The sequence below is a fragment of the Barbus barbus genome, assembly GCF_936440315.1.
Source record: "Barbus barbus genome assembly, chromosome: 46".
Taxonomy (NCBI): Eukaryota; Metazoa; Chordata; class Actinopteri; order Cypriniformes; family Cyprinidae; genus Barbus; species Barbus barbus.
The window spans coordinates 11,272,918-11,289,158 of record NC_136724.1 but is presented as its reverse complement, the minus strand read 5'-3'; the positions used below and the strand labels follow the sequence as shown (position 1 = coordinate 11,289,158).

General features: G+C 38.6%; 2 protein-coding genes across 4 annotated transcripts; one reads left to right on the top strand and one right to left on the bottom strand.

Moving 5' to 3' along the window:
- The first annotated feature begins 638 nt into the window (after positions 1-638).
- On the top strand, positions 639-8,762 carry LOC306864666 (polyadenylate-binding protein 2-B-like). Of its 2 annotated transcripts, XR_013783801.1 has the most exons (8): positions 639-1,146; positions 2,603-2,711; positions 2,999-3,066; positions 3,210-3,316; positions 3,739-3,826; positions 4,750-4,901; positions 7,177-7,447; positions 8,101-8,762. XR_013783801.1 is itself a non-coding variant. In XM_079408817.1 (7 exons), the coding sequence occupies exons 1-7, from the start codon at positions 1,012-1,014 to the stop codon at positions 8,288-8,290; spliced, it is 849 nt and encodes a 282-aa protein (XP_079264943.1). In that variant the 5' UTR covers positions 645-1,011; the 3' UTR covers positions 8,291-8,762. The 2 variants fall into 2 exon arrangements, 1 of the variants encoding a protein (XP_079264943.1); XM_079408817.1 differs by lacking the exon at positions 7,177-7,447 and having other exon boundaries at positions 645-1,146.
- Positions 8,763-11,324: 2,562 nt separating this feature from the next.
- LOC306865085 (neuroguidin) lies at positions 11,325-15,683 on the bottom strand. 2 transcript variants are annotated; one of them, XM_079409453.1, is made up of 11 exons: positions 15,469-15,683; positions 14,901-14,960; positions 14,713-14,784; positions 14,487-14,624; positions 13,785-13,869; positions 13,642-13,694; positions 12,419-12,533; positions 12,135-12,309; positions 11,858-12,005; positions 11,604-11,664; positions 11,325-11,519 (listed from the first exon to the last, which is right to left on the bottom strand). In XM_079409453.1, exons 1-11 carry the CDS (start codon positions 15,469-15,471, stop codon positions 11,500-11,502), a joined length of 930 nt encoding a protein of 309 aa, XP_079265579.1. In that variant the 5' UTR covers positions 15,472-15,683; the 3' UTR covers positions 11,325-11,499. The 2 variants fall into 2 exon arrangements, with proteins under 2 accessions (XP_079265579.1, XP_079265578.1); XM_079409452.1 differs by having other exon boundaries at positions 11,336-11,519; positions 15,190-15,606.
- Between the last annotated feature and the right edge of the window lie 558 nt (positions 15,684-16,241).

Below are 16,241 nucleotides of genomic sequence, written 5' to 3'. Positions count from 1 at the left end.
TATGTACATTTTAAAAAATATATATTAAAATATCTCACGTGCAGGTCATCTACAACTACTGATAATCAAAATGAATGATTACATGTCTTTTGTGTGCACACACGAGGAACGGAAAAGGGAGAAACTTGTAGGCTAACAAACAACTCGGACAGAAGGTGAGGATATTTAACAGCCATTTTAGTGGTCATGCTTTATTTTTCTTAATTTATTTTATTTCATGAACATGACAAACATCCTGAGAAGGAAGGTGAAAATTGAAAAAGCATAATGTAATCTTATTCCTGACATTTGACAACTGAACTGCTTTAAATGGTTGCTCATACTAGTTTTAACAAGTACTAGGAAGCCTAATTATGGGCCTGTATCCTGGAAGTAAGTATAAATATTATCTCTGCAACTTTAAATCCACGTGGATTATATTGTCCGGACATGGCAACATTGCATAGTAGCATATCCCGTTTCAATCTAAAGGTGGGCTGTGAGCAGTGATTGACGCTGCTTATATCCAATCACAGTCGCTGTTTTAAAGTCTAAGCGGCGAGCGCAAAGAAATACCCCGAGAGAACACCAATACCCGTCCTCGATATGTTAAGAGGGCGTGTCTAAAGTGAGGAATTGTCCAATCACCTGTCGCTGGTGCGCCTGCAGTGCTCAGAATCCCCGCCTACGGCTTCCATTTCTGTTCTGGAACACACGAGCCCTCGCGAAGAATACACATTTGCTTTTCTGAATTTGTCTTTTACTGTAAATAGAATAGTAAGTGCGACATATTGACGAAGTGAAGCCTATTTATATTTGGATAAATAGTGTTGGGTTTTTTTCTTCCGTTCAAGGACACGTTTGAGCTCCAGAAGAAGCAAGGCGGGCTTTTATTCCCCATTTTAACTTTAGTGAGCGGCGTTTTCCGCCGTTTTTTTATTCCCTCCCCTACCCCTCTCTCTCGCTCCCCCCTGTGAGAGTCGCGGCCTGTAGTGCAGCCACGAGGCGCGTCGGACCACCGGGAATCAGGCGATGGCGGAGTTTGGTAACGGACTGGCAGAGGAATCTCTGCTGGACTCAGACCCGGGACACTCAGAACTTGAAGACCCAGGCGTCGGCGATGAAGAACCGGGATTAGATGAGGGAGAGGCCGCTATTGAAGATCCGGTGAGTGAAGGACGCATTTTCCTCGCTTTAACAGCTAGTTTAATTTTCTGTATAGATTTTCATCCTAATTCCTTCCCCCAGTCTCGCATTTAAAAGAAATATGTGAATTTCATACGAAAACCAAATACTCATGTTTACGCGAAACCGGTTTTGCCAGGACGGTTTGTCCGCCATTGTGGCTCACGCAGTGCAGTGGAATTAGTGAGTGACATGCGTGCTGCTGGCCGCCATGTTGGCGCAACATCGGTCTGGGTTCCTCTGCGCCAGATCTGTCGACCTAGCGGGGGGAAAAAAATCTTCATCGCAAAAATGCGAGACGGGAGATGTAAGAGACAGGGGCGAGGGTAGGACAGGCCGCCATTAGCCTCAGCAGTGTGGGTCCATCCGCAAAGAAGCAGACGGCTCACGGTAAACACGCCTCTTTTCTGATCAGTAATATTTGTGGAGTGCAAAAGTAAGTCGCGTTGGTAACTGCGCGTGATTTTCGTTGCCCTCTGCAATGGAATAAATCTTTATGCGACGTTTGACATGTTAAAAGAGGCGTGAGATGCTTTTATTTTCAGATTTTGCGTCGAATTGGTAATATTAAGGAAAACTACAGAGTTGTCGGTGGGCAAAGCGCACTATATGTAATGCACATCTGTATCGCCGTGATTTTATTCGATGTGCGCTAAGGATTAAATGCCGCTCGTGATGTGTTGCATCATTTGTTGGTGATTTTGTGATGGAGATGGTACATTAGGGCTGGGCTGGTGCGTTTCTCTCCGTGCACATTAACATTATTGGAGCTAGAGTAGGTCATGCATTTGCATGCTGAATGCATGTCTACTTTATTTCATCATACAATGAGGATGTGTAGTATTTAAATGATTAGTCACTGTTGGTTGCGCTTGTGATCGGTTGTGAATGCTAGCTCGTATCATGCAAAATCTTATTTTAACTGCGTGAAAGAGGCCATCACATCCATGCTGGGTTACTTTACTCGCGATCCAATGCGACTCCCACTGCCCTGCAATGCAGCACTGCTCAAACTTGTGTGCGTGCGTGCGAACACACACCAAACGTGTGTTCGCTCGCGCACAACAATGCGTCCACGGATGGCATCATGCTTAGGGCGTCTTGCTGACTGGACAGTAAAAAATGGTGGTTTGAATGAGCTCGGTGCACAATCACGTGTGAAAGTGCATGTGCATGCTGTGTCCACGATCACTGGTGAGAATAATGAATGAGTGTGCATTCTGGGAAAGAAGTCGGCTGTGCATTTCAAAATGGGTTTAGCAGCAACACATGATATTGATGCAATATATAGATCCAATGTGGCTGTCGATGAGGGAAGCCAAAATCATTTATTCAGGATGGAGTTATGCAAAATATTCCATTCCACTGTTGTTAAAGGTTTAATATTGTGTTTTTTGATGGTTAAAGTCAATATATGTGCATTACATTGCCTTTTCAGGAGCTGGAGGCAATTAAAGCCAGGGTGAGAGAGATGGAGGAGGAGGCAGAGAAACTGAAGGAGCTACAGAACGAGGTGGAGAAACAGATGAATCTCAGTCCTCCACCTGGTAAGTGAGACTAAACGAATGGGTGAACGGGCAAGTCTGGGGAAGATTGAGCTCGAAAGAGAGCACTGCACAACAGACAGTACTGATGAATAGGACTGCATTAGATGGTGAAGAATAACTAGCTCTGGACCATTTGAGGTCAATCGAGATATGACTAGAAACAGAACGTAACCTAGATTTCAGCTGTGAAGCTATGCAGTAAGCTTGCAGACACTGTTTTCTGTGCTAAATCACACAAATGCTTGAGTGTTGGAGCTGCATGGGAATACAGTGTTTTCTCTTTGCAGCTGGCCCTGTCATTATGTCCATTGAAGAGAAGATGGAAGCAGATGGGAGATCTATTTACGTTGGAAATGTATGTGTAATAATTTTTATACCTACTTGGCTACCAGCTATATTCATGTATTTTGTTGCATTTATATGTGGCGTGTGCTATTTTCCTTAGCATGCTTGATTTAATGACATTTTAGAAGTGGTGTTGATTGTTGTCTCTTGCAGGTGGATTATGGTGCGACGGCAGAAGAGTTGGAGGCGCATTTCCATGGCTGTGGTTCCGTAAACAGAGTCACCATCTTGTGTGACAAGTTTACAGGACACCCCAAAGGGTAATTCATGCATTCTTCTGTTGATTTTTCTTCTGTTTTGCAGCATCTCCTCCGGATAGGCACTGTAGGATTAGAGTAGGCATTGATGCATCACCTCAACCCACAAAATGAACAGTAGCCACTTTACCTTAAAATAACTTTTCTCTTCAGAATCGCTTGGAACATAATTGTTTATCTTTTTGAATGGCCACATTGCAGTAATTAGTATGGCCTTTTACATGGCATGATGTTACACTATATATGTGGACTTGAGACTGTGAAGTGTGAGATTGTTCTTTAGCTTTTGTGCTTCTCTGGTGCATAGTATTTTCAAGCTGCTCCCATTAATAATTTGAATCATTGCATGGGGTAATTTCCTGTTTTTTTTTTTTTAATTGACCTCAGCTGCCCTCTTTTGATCATTTGCCCTCTTCATGTTTCAGGTTTGCATATATAGAGTTTGCAGACAAGGAGTCTGTTAGGACAGCCATGGCACTGGATGAGTCTTTATTCAGAGGAAGGCAGATTAAGGTGAGATGAGGCATTACAAGCTTGCTACTTAATACTACTAATACATTTAGTCAACGTAAAACTGAAAATTCTGTTTTAGCAACAAATATTACTTGTGTAGAAATGTAGCAGACATGCTTTATGAAGGATTGGCAAAAAGGATTTTTTTGTTAGTTTTTTTACCTATTATAATATTATATAATTTAAGGCTTGTGCACACCAGGACAAATATCTCGCACGATTATCGCTGACTTTTAACTCCTCGTGACTAAGCAAAGGGCGCCAATGTGAGTGTGCACACCGACATGCAAAATGGCAGGTGGAAAAGCGTCATTTAAAAAAAAAAAACACCTGGCTCGTTTTTTTGGTTTGACGCGCCGTGTCAAAAACTGGCCAACCAATGAGATTGTCGCTTTTGCTCACGTGCTTGGAGCTGCTGAAGTTACAGTAAAACACGACTCGATGGCGCTCAAGCACAAAACGGTCTTGCCGAGCACACATTGATACCTAACAACGAAGAGGAAGTAAGTAGACGAAGAAGATGCGTCAAGGCAAGATGAATGTAGAGCTGCTGGTCTCATTGGTGTCTGAACACAAAGGGCTTTATGACAAACACGACAGGGACTACAAAAATCTCCATAAGAGTAGTTGTTATGGAGAGGAATTGCTGATCAAATAGGATTCGATGTGTACCGGGGTATTTCTGTTTTTCATGAAGCGCCATCTAATGTCAGGGAGTGAATTTGCACGTTCACTCGGCTCATCGGCAGCGAAAATCGCTTGGGTATGAACAAAAAGATACTTCGAAAAACGCTGGTGGTAAGCGTGCGCGATAATCATCATGCATGAGGCTTTATTCTAAATTTTTAGGGTTTGTACAAAATATATTTAAAAATTTGAGTCTTTTGAAATTTTAATCATAAATTTCCCAACTGTTCTTACAGGTTGGGGCCAAGAGAACAAATCGTCCTGGCATTAGCACCACAGACCGCGGTTTCCCTCGGGCCCGCTTCCGCTCACGGGGAGGAAACTTTTCATCCCGGGCGCGCTACTACAGTGGCTACACACCCCCCAGAGGCAGAGGACGGGCCTTCAGGTGAGCTCCATGCCAGCCTTACATGTTTGACAGTGACTGACACACAGGCTCCATCCTGACAGAGAGTGCTGCTGTGAAAGTGTGTGTGCATCGGGTGGGGGGACAGGTGACAATCTAAAATAATTTTTCTAAATGTCGTTGCTTCATTTTATTTATTTTTATTTATCCCATCATGTCATGCTAAGCACTGCTGGAAAATGTATCAAAAAAAGAAAAATAATGTATCAGAAAATGAAATTAATGTTAAGACAACAGGTTATTGGTTTTATAACACCATGCCAGTCGTTTTTTTTCCTTTTCAATCAGTTTTTTTTCCCGTTTTTTGATCAGATTATTATTATTATTTTTATTTTTTTTTGCTTGTCACCTTTCTGTTCTAATCTATTATTGTATGACGGTCTGCCTCTGTATGTATGCATGCCCCTGTTTAATGGCTCTGGACGTGAGGAGAGAACAGCACCACTCTTATTTGTAGTCTGCACTCTCTGTACAAACTCCTGTGTGTCGTCATGTTTAAAGGAAAACTGAGGAAGAATTACAAACCATTAAACACACATGCACAGCCATCGTCATCATCGCTGTCCATTTCCCTCCTGCAGTGTAAGATTCTGAGCATGGAATGAGCCTTCACACTCACCAGAGGTTTAGAAGTCAGTCTGCTTCCCAATGTGAAGATGATTTCTGCATTGTGTCTCAAAACAGAGTGAGCTGCTTACACAGTGGTGAATTTTTAAACAGGCCTGTGGTCCTCTCTAGATAGGCGCTTCACTAGGTTTTGAGACACAACCCAAATCCTATTAGGCCCTCTAAATGGATTTTGCACTCAATAGTTTTGGTGATGAAGGGATATAAATAGAAGATTTTATATGGAAAGATCTGGTTGGGTGAAAGCATGTTATGAATCAGAATCTTGTACATCAGTTTGTTGGGAAACTCTTGTACGTGCACTGCCACACTTTGACTTTTTTTGTTGGAGTGGAGCTTGGGTTAATGCCCTGTAAACGGTTTTTGATTGGTTTAAATTAGTGCTGTCAAACGATTAATCGCATCCAAAATAAGTTTTTGTTTACATAATATATATCTGTGTATTATGTATATGTATTATGTATATATAAATGCACACATATACAGCATATTTGAAGATATTTACATGTGTATATATTTATATAAATATATTACATAAACGTAACACTTTGCTTAAATATATATATACATGCATGTGTGTGTGTATTTATCTATATGTAATAAATATACACAGTACACACATTATGTAAACACAATTTTATTTTGGATGCGATTAATCACGATTAATCGTCTGATAGCACTAGTTTAAATATTTATTTTATCCCACACCCAACTTGATACCCTGATTTGAAATATGTTAAGTAGGTCATTATATGGTTGTACATTTTTACAGTTAGCCAGTGGGATTGTACTGTAAAACAAGATAAACCATATCAAGTATGTAGTCGATGTCAATCAAGCTCAGCTCTAAATAACTTGAAGGCAAGTGTGTTTTTTACCTCAGACACGTTTGGTTCAGAAAAGCCCATTTTGGTTCATTTTCAACCCCTCGCATGATTAACAATATGTTCACTTCCAGAACGGAGGGTTCATTCCTGCAGCCTGATATTGACTGTTTTAGTATCCAACCTATAACACAGAGGATTCTGTGCCATAAAGCGCACAGGCTATTCCTGGAGGGGGTTTGTGTGAATGAAGAGTGTCTCTGGCTGCCTGAATGGATGCCCCTGCATTTATTGATGTATATGAGTGAGTGTGTGTGTGGCCCAGTCCATATGTGGAGAGCTGTGTGTCGTCGCCTGTAACTGTGTGCATGGAGGGTTCATGTCCCCAGGATCTCTCCTTTACAGAGACCACAGGATCCGCCCCGTTCAGAGAGAGAGAAAGAGGGAGAGCGTGCTTTCACTGTCCCCTACACTGGACACTAGATCATTTCTAAAGCCTGAATATAACACACACACATTTTGCTGTTGGATAATCTTCCTCAGCTTCCCTTTATATTAAACCACTTTTACTGGATTCTTTATACATGGTTGCATTAATCACTAGAAGAGGGGTATACATTGCATTTCATATTATGAATTATGTGTATACCTGAAACATGAGTGCACAAACGTTCACCTCGTAAGGCCCTTTAAAATGCATATTACTGACATAAACACTCATACCCCCAAAAATTGAATTGGTGTCCGTCTTCTTAAACAAACCACAAAAAAAAAGAACTCACCCTCTTTTTCTCTCTCTTTTCCAGGGGCCGAGGGCGAACAACATCGTGGTACTCCCCTTACTAATACCTCCCCACCCCCCTATGAAATCCCCCCCCTTACTATCATCCCGTATCCCTATAGAAAAGAAAAAAAAAAAAGACCCCTCTCAAAAAAGGAAGAAAAAAAGAAGAAAAAAAAAAGACAAAAAAAAAAAGGAAAAAAAAGAAAAGAGCATCTCCAGGAAAGACAGACTGACTGGCCGCAGTGTGCGATTGTGTGTGCGCGTGCGTGTGAGGAGGTGTTGCGATCGCCCTGGTAAGGTACAATATGGCCGTCGGGGAGATTTGGTGGCATTTGTTTAAATTTGAGAAGATGATGATGTAATCTCAGGCTGCAGATGTGTGTCCTTTTGTCTGGCTGTGATTTTTCTCTCAGCAAACAGCACCTCTTATGTTTGCACTCAAGAAAGGCAAACAGAAAAAAATGTTAATTTTTTTTTTTTATTATTATTTTTGTAATGATTGTAATGTGAATATGTGAACAATTTAATAGCAAGAATGTTGTTGTTTTCACAAAGTTGTGCTATTTGAGATCATATTCTCTATTTTGTCTGTGCTCTCTGGAATCCCTTTCCCCCCCAGCGCTGGTTTCTTTCCCGTTCATCCCTCACTCGGATTACTTCCTCCACCTGTGTTATTCCAACAGTGGTTTAGAGTTGGGCGTTGTTTTTATGTTTTACTGTTCTTGAACCATCTTCCACACCATACGACTATTGTAAGATGGCATGGCCTGAGCTCTGAGATCTTTTCTTTTGTGTTTTAAAAGTTATTTTTTGTCTCACGCTGCCATATGCCATTCCCGACCATCCTTTCCCTGTTCCTGTGCTGCTTCTCCTCCTCCCCCCCTTCTGTCTCTCACTCTCTCCCTCTCTCTCTCTTTGTATATTAGACCACTTCTTGTCGTTTCAGGTTTCAGGACCAGTGGAGGCTGACTACCCCTCCTCCTGTGGCCGCGGCGCCCCCTACCGTCTCGGCGGCGTCTCTGTCTCTTTCTGCACCCGCTATGCACACTCACCCCATCCTCTCCGTGTGGGGGGGAGGGGGACAGGGCGACCACCGGCCCACTGCGGGAGGCATTTATTACAATAACAAGCGCTGAGCTTTACCAACATGAATATACTGAGATGCACCAGGCCCATGTTAACACAGACATACAGACACCGCATACACCACACACATCCACCACACAAATTTATATATCGTGAAGGCAGAGCCATGATAGAGCAATGGCTGCTTAAATTGCGAGTGAGTGAGAGGCAGGACTAGAAAGAGCTTGAAGGGGAGGGTTCTTCTAGGGCCTTGTCTTTCTCAGTGCACAGTGCAGTTAGGGCACGATGGAGCACTAACGCGTGGGCTACAGGTATCGGTTACTTAAGGAGGGCTTCGGAGCTTTTATTTTGGGGGGGAGGGGGGGGGGGGGGTTGTGTGGAGAGGGGTTTCTCGTTACTGTTCGTTTTCCTTTTTCAGATGGGGGAGTGGGTATGGACGAAAAGAGAAAAGATGTTTTCCTTTTTTTATTTTATTTTTAACCCATGAGTCTGTAATTAGAAAAAAAATAAAAGACATTGTGTAAAAAGTATTTGAAGTGTTTGTTTGGTCTTTCTTTCGGGGCATTCTATGACTTCCATGCTAGGTTTCCATGGTTGTGGGTAAAGTGTAAAATTAGAATAAAACCAAAATGAACGTGTAAAATCCTGAAGTAAGCACAAACTACCAAAAAAAAAAATATTTTTTAAAATAATTTGGCCATACGGTAATTCTATCCAAACTGGTCACTCATTCCAAACTCACCATAGAGATTATGCTTTTGTTGTTCCCATGCCAACTTGATGTACAACGTATTTTACTCATTCCAACCTGAATTATGTACAGGTGCTGGTCATAAAATTAGAATATCATGAAAAAGTTGATTTATTTCAGTAATACCATTCAAAAAGTGAAACTTGTATATTAGATTCATTCATTACACACAGACTGATATATTTCAAATGTTTATTTCCTTTAATTTTGATGATTATAACTGACAACTAATGAAAGTCCCAAATTCAGTATCTCAGAAAATTAGAATATCAATTAAGAATAATGCAAAAAAATGTAATGAGAGTGTTATGAGAGCCCATGTTGCTCTAATAGTGGCCTTCAGCTCTTCTGAATTGTTGGGTCTGGCGTATTGCATCTTCCTCTTCACAATGCCCCATAGGTTTTCTATGGGGTTAAGGTCAGGCGAGTTTGCTGGCCAATCAAGAACAGGGATACCATGGTCCTTAAACCAGGTACTGGTAGCTTTGGCAGTGTGTGCAGGTGCCAAGTCCTGTTGGAAAATTAAATCTGCATCTCCATAAAGTTGGTCAGCAGCAGGAAGCATGAAGTGCTCTAAAACTTCCTGGTTGACGGCTGCTTGACCTTGGACCTCAGAAAACACAATGGACCAACACCAGCAGATGACATGGCACCCCGAACCATCAATGACTGGAAACTTTACACTGGACCTCAAGCAACGTGGATTATGTGCCCCTCTCCTCTCTTCCTCCAGACTCTGGGACCTTGATTTCCAGAGAAAATGCAAAATTTACTTTCAACAGAGAACATAACTTTGGACCACTCAGCAGCAGTCCAGTCCAGACGCTTCTGACGCTGTCTCTTGTTCAAGAGTGGCTTGACACAAGGAAAGCGACAGCTGAAACCCATGTCTTGCATACGTCTGTGCGTGGTGGTTCTTGAAGCACTGACTCCAGCTGCAGTCCACTCTTTGTGAATCTCCTCCACATTTTTGAATGTTTTTTTTTTTTTCACAATCCTCTCCAGGGTGCGGTTATCCCTATTGCTTGTACACTTTTTTCTACATCTTGTCCTTCCCTTCGCCTCTCTATTAATGTGCTTGGACACAGCTCTGTGAACAGCCAGCCTCTTTAGCAATGAACTTGTGTGTCTTGCCCTCCTTATGCAAGGTATCAATGGTCGTCTTTTGGACAACTGTCAAGTCAGCAGTCTTCCCCATGACTGTGTAGCCTACAGAACTAGACTGAGAGACCATTTAAAGGCTTTTGCAGGTGTTTTGAGTTCATTAGCTGATTAGAGTGTGGCACCAGGGGTCTTCAATATTGAACATTTTCACAATATTCTAATTTTCTGAGATACTGAATTTGGGACTTTCATTAGTTGTCAGTTATAATCGTCAAAATGAAAGGAAATAAACATTTGAAATATATCAGTCTGTGTGTAATGAATGAATCTAATATACAAGTTTCACTTTTTGAATGGTATTACTGAAATAAATCAACTTTTTCATGATATTCTAATTTTATGACCAGCACCTGTACATGCTTTAGTTTTACTTAATGCAATAAATGAGAATCAGATAACCATAATTTAAAATATAGAAGAAAAAAATCAGCAAAAAACATAATTATACATAACCTTTTCCTTTTTTTTCTATCCAAAAAAGTCTTTGGAAAAATACTTGCCCTTCTTGCTCCAGGTAGGGGCAATCTTACCCTAGTAGCCTCTGAATAATTTCACATTTTGTGCTGTGAAAACTAATTTAGCAAATGCCTATTTCAACATTCATGTCCTTGATTATGTCCCTTTAAATCACATTTGTAGGTTTTGTAATGTTATACAGTACAGCTATTAGACCCTGTCCATTACAATAAACATTCAACTTTGAACAAGTTTTATCTCCTAATTTTGAGGTCATCCCTGTTTTACTTCAAAACCCTTATAATGTAGTTTTAACATATATAAAATTGAATATATTTTTCTGGCTTGACACAGGCCACCGTGATTCATCCGAAAGAAATATTGCTTTTCAAAAAGCAAAAATTATACGGTTAAGTTGGTTTGCCACAGTACAGCAAACTTAACACAAAAACCATTAGAAGAACACCCCATACAAGTGACGGCCATCGTAATGCATGCAGTTTCTGCATGGGATGAAACTATATTTTAAATCCTGATCGTGATCATTTTAGTTTGTCTTCATTTATTTCAACATAATTGTCAAGAATTGGGGCATTTTTGTTCACCAGATCAAACGCAATGATTGAACAGATCCAATTAAATATGAAATTAGTGTAACCATATCAAGATCCTAAAGACCACCACTTACAAAAATGTTTCACCACTGAATACACTTGAAAAAAAATATTTTATTAGAAACTTAAGGGAAATTGAGGAAGTCAGATTAGCACTGAGATTAACCTTTTTACATAAGGCTCGACACCCTTGTTCATGAAAGGAAAGATTTATTTAAACATGAAAAGAATCATTTTGTTGAAATGCATCTTAAAATCTCTCAGCATCAGTGGTTTACTTGTGCTTCCTGAAAACTGAAAACATAAAATATGAATTAATATACAACACTGGACACTTGTATTTTTTAAAGCACTCGCATAACATACAAAAATACTTACTTTTCTTTTTCCCTTTCTTGATAATTTTTTTCTTTTTCTTGGGTTTTGGATTACCAATATCCTATCAAAAAGAGAAAATTCACTCAGAAAAGATCAACTTGAACAAAAAAAGCATTGGTCACGGCTTTATATTAGGTGGCCTTAACTACTATGTACTTGCATCAAAAAGTGCAATGTACTTATTGTGTTCATATTGTATTGCGAAACACTTCTGCTGCTATTAAAACTACCCATGATGCCATGGGCCAGCTCACCTGTGCTCCTCCCCCTGTCAGAGCGCTGATGTCACTGAATCGTGTGATGTTACTCAGCTGTGATGTCATTCCCACCATTCCTCTCTTCCCAAGTCTCTGCTCGCGTGTCATACCGAGACGCACCAACATAGACTCCTCATAGATTTTCCTTTTATGAACATTTTTTCAAAATTATAAAGGGAAAAAAAACATCTGAAAGATTATAATTTGTCCGTTTACCAAATCTACTGTATTTAACCTAGAATATAATATTTCCATAAACTTTCATATCATGTACCTGTTGAGCTCTTCTCTGCTTTCCCGTTCGGTCTGGAAGTCTCTGCGGTCTCTGATCTCCTCAGGAGCATCACTGTATTGCTGCCGGAGCTCCTGGATCACAGAGCTGCGGAGTGCCACTTTCTTCTGTTTATCGATCTGCTCCTTCTGCCGGTCTGCTTCTGTCATGTCTCCGTCTGTGTATGGACAGGTGTATGGACAACTATCAATGCTATTGTATGTCTCTATATCTAAATCCTAAAGTTAGGTAACCAAAGTGAACTGCTATAAAATCAAAAGATTTACCATAATGCATTGGAGCAATTCGAGGAGGTATATATTTCCTGCTGGCTGAGGGATCTTTTAGCCCCTTTGATTTTCCTCCTTCGTCATCCTCATCTGAGTTCTCGGATTCATTCAGCTATGTGGGAAAGAAATGCAGCAATGTTTAGGTAATACGTTGAATTATCACTCAGTTGGTTATTTTACCATGTATTACTTTCGAAGGCGTTTGTATTTCAAACACATTAAAATGCACAAATTCGCCAGCTTTTTTTGTCATCTGATCCTCTTTCACCTAATATGTGACCGTGGACCACAAAACCAGTCATAAGTGTCAATTTTATAAATAAGCTTTCCATTGATGTATGGTTTGTTAGGATCGGACAATATTTGGCCGAGATACATCTATTTGAAAATCTGGAATCTGAGGGTGAAAAAAAATCAAAATACTGAGAAAATTGCCTTTAAAATTGACCAAATTAAGTTCTTAGCAATGCATATTACTTATCAAAAATTAAGTTTTAATATATTTATGGTAGGTAATTTACAAAATATCTTCATGGAACATTATCTTTACTTAATATCCTAATGATTTTTTGGCGTAAATGAAAAATCGATAATTTTGACCCATACAATGTATTTTTGGCTATTACTACAAATATACCCCAGCGACTTAAGACTGGTTTTGTGGTCCAGGGTCACATATATTTTTATTTGAAGTCCCCCTGAAATTTTAAACTAAATATTCTAATAATCACATTTGCATGTTCATGGTTCTTTGACATTGGTTTTGGACACATGACATGCAAATAAAATATTTCATGTTTTATTTTCAAATTTATTTATTTAATTTTTTTATTTATTTAATTAACTATTAAGTTTTTTTATTAAACTCACAAACTCCCTGCAGTTCCTTCACAAACCCAGTTTTGGAAGCCTTGACGTAATATAATGTATAATGCACTTCATGTTGTTGATAACTTACTCTTTGTATTTTTATATCAATATGGTACATGATTATCCTATTTAAATAATAAAAAACAGTAATCTAAAAGTAGTCTGATTATATAACCTAAAATGTGTAATGTAATGTATTATGATACTAACTACAATTTTTTGTCATGTAATTAGGAATCAGTAACGGGTAACGATATGCAAGTAATCTACCTAGCTCTGCTTATAAAATAAAAAATACTTTTATTAAAAATATGCACAAATTAAATCAATTTAATTAAATTAAACATTACCTTGCTGACCAGATTCTGAGGGTTAGGGCGAAAGTGTAGCGGGTCATTCTCAGCTGAAAGAAACACCATCAATCAAGTCAGTAAACTTGAGTGTTCTTAATATCTGCAATCAATGACAAAACGTGTAAAAATTAAAGACTTACCCAGGCTGCCTGTTACTGCAGTCCGCACTAATTTATCAATCTGATATTTCAGCTTTTGATCTAAGGGACGCATCTTCTCTAAAACCTATACAACAAAAACAGAGAGGAAAATTCTCCTTAAACATAGGCACAGCAATTAAAGTAGTCTGCTGTGACAATTCCCCCATCTGTGACTGATGTGACCTGATCCATACATTTAATTGCATTTACATTATATATGGAAGTCAGAAATAACCAAGAAAGACAGGATTAATTTCTAAAATACTATGGTATAAATATATTTGATTTAATGCAGTATTGTATTTGTTTATTTAGAGTAGTGCTGTCAAACGATTAATCGCATCCAAAATAAAAGTTTTTGTTTACATAATGTGTACTGTGTATTATGTATATAATATAAATACACACACATAGTATATATTTTGAAAATATTTACATGTATATTTAATATATAAACATAACATATTTTTTAAATATATACACACGTGTTTTGTTTGTATTTATATATACATAATAAATATACACATGCAAACAAACTTATTTTGGGTGCGATTAATCGTTTGAAAGCACTAATTTAGAGAACGAATTGATTCAGACGAGGAATATGACAAATAATGGATGACATACTTTGTTTTGTTTTAATAAAAGGAATAACAAAATTAATTTCTGAGTGTTATGCGTTTTATGAGGTTTGTGTCGTACCGTCCTTATGGTGACTAGCCTGTGGATGGCGCTGTTGTCTTTCAGACTTTCTCCTTCTGTCTTTAAACTGATCAAATGTGTGATGTCTTGAAGGTAAAACAGTAATAGATGATATCTCAAATCCAGAAAAGACAAACCCTAGAGCGAAAAAGAAAGGAGATATCAAGCATTTTAGAAGATTGTTAAGGTATTTAATATGTGATCAATATCATAAAAATACTTCTACCTTAGAAGTCTGATAAGCTTTCTCTCTGACTTTCTTTATCAGGTCCCGGACATGACTTGTTACTGAAGCAACCTGAAAATAAGACCATCATATCTTTGTGTATTATAACCAATTGTGATGCTGAACTCAAAATAAGACCATATGCAATCATCTAAAGCAAAATATTCAGGTTCTGTGACCTTACACACCTGTTCTGTGAGACTGTTGAGTAGACGCACAGCAGTGGGAAGATCATTGTCTAGAAGATCCTGCAAAATACAACTGCATTAGTTAAGTGTTTCGCAGAGGATACAGATCATTAAGGCTATCAGGTGGTTAGCCAATGTACAGTTTCACCATATCTTGCCATTTATCCGCGAAATAACAGACGAATCCACGACAACATGATAATAGCAGTATAATATACCGGTTACAATACAACACATCTATGTTTAGGTTTAATTAACGACAAATTTATTTAGTTAAAGAACAACTCACGTTCCCAACAGTGGTGGCCGCCATTTTGGATTAACAACGTTTGATACGGATGCCACGTAAGGACAAAACTCAAAGCACGCAATTCAAAAATCGTTTTAAGAGTATTCGTGTTCAAATGTGCTTGAATTATTATATAAACTAATTATTATATAGTGTATTACATACACGAAGATAAAACGACCGAAAACGCTTTAAGAGTCAAACAAAAACATACATCAAGTAAGTACGACAAATCACAATATACTACAAATTTTAAATATGAAGACTATTTTTGTTTACCATTCCTGCTAGAACTCATAATCCAGCATACGGTGGTTCTCTTGCTGGTTTTAGACGCGTTTTTCAGCTTGTAACTAACCAAATAGAAATACAGCAGGGTCAAATTGCACACGTGTTTGTTTGTTGCTAATTCTAAAATAGAACTTTGGACTTTCACCAGAAGATGGCGGATGACTCCATTAATACATCCCTCAGCATCTGAGAAGCACAGGAGTGATGATGTGAGTTAATGCACTCTGTGCATTACATATTTGTATGATTCTTACATTATGAACATTTCTGGTCACTTGAAAAATGAAACTTCAAATGCATGGTTCATTTAAGTTATAACATTAATCACATATATAGCCTAAGCCTTGTACTTAGTGATGCACATAATTATAGTTTGGATAGCCTAACTCAATAATATGCAGATAAAGTTCAATTAGTTGTTTGTGATCTTAAATGCTGAAATAATAACTTGTTTGAAACAAAGGTACTCTTAGTAGAAGAGTCCCTTTCGAGTACCTTAGGTTTTTATACTATTAGACCTACACATACAGTAAAATGACAGTATAGTAGATGAGATACAATACTTTAGATGAGAGAATTTTGTAAATATTGTACACCCTTAAACTTGTAATTATTGAATCGCTTTGTAGCCAAATACTTCTTACATGTACTGTATTTTTGCAGAACTGCTGTTTAGGGGAAATAGGGAAAGTATTGTGCTATAATTTGGCTGAGGATGCTGATTTTTTATTTTTTTTCTACTGTACAGTAATTTACATTAT

Excerpts from the sequence above, each read along its gene's own strand:
- LOC306864666 (XM_079408817.1), top strand. The coding sequence starts at position 1,012 with ATGGCGGAGTTTGGTAACGGACTGGCAGAGGAATCTCTGCTGGACTCA. Across the intron at positions 3,067-3,209 it reads GATCTATTTACGTTGGAAAT|GTGGATTATGGTGCGACGGC; the intron begins GTATGTGTAATA and ends TGTCTCTTGCAG. Across the intron at positions 4,902-8,100 it reads GGCAGAGGACGGGCCTTCAG|GTTTCAGGACCAGTGGAGGC; the intron begins GTGAGCTCCATG and ends TTGTCGTTTCAG.
- LOC306865085 (XM_079409452.1), bottom strand. The coding sequence starts at position 15,213 with ATGGCGGCCACCACTGTTGGGAAC. Across the intron at positions 14,961-15,189 it reads CGGCCACCACTGTTGGGAAC|GATCTTCTAGACAATGATCT; the intron begins GTGAGTTGTTCT and ends TGTATTTTGCAG. Across the intron at positions 12,006-12,134 it reads AGCAGAGAAGAGCTCAACAG|GAAAATCTATGAGGAGTCTA; the intron begins GTACATGATATG and ends TGTTCATAAAAG.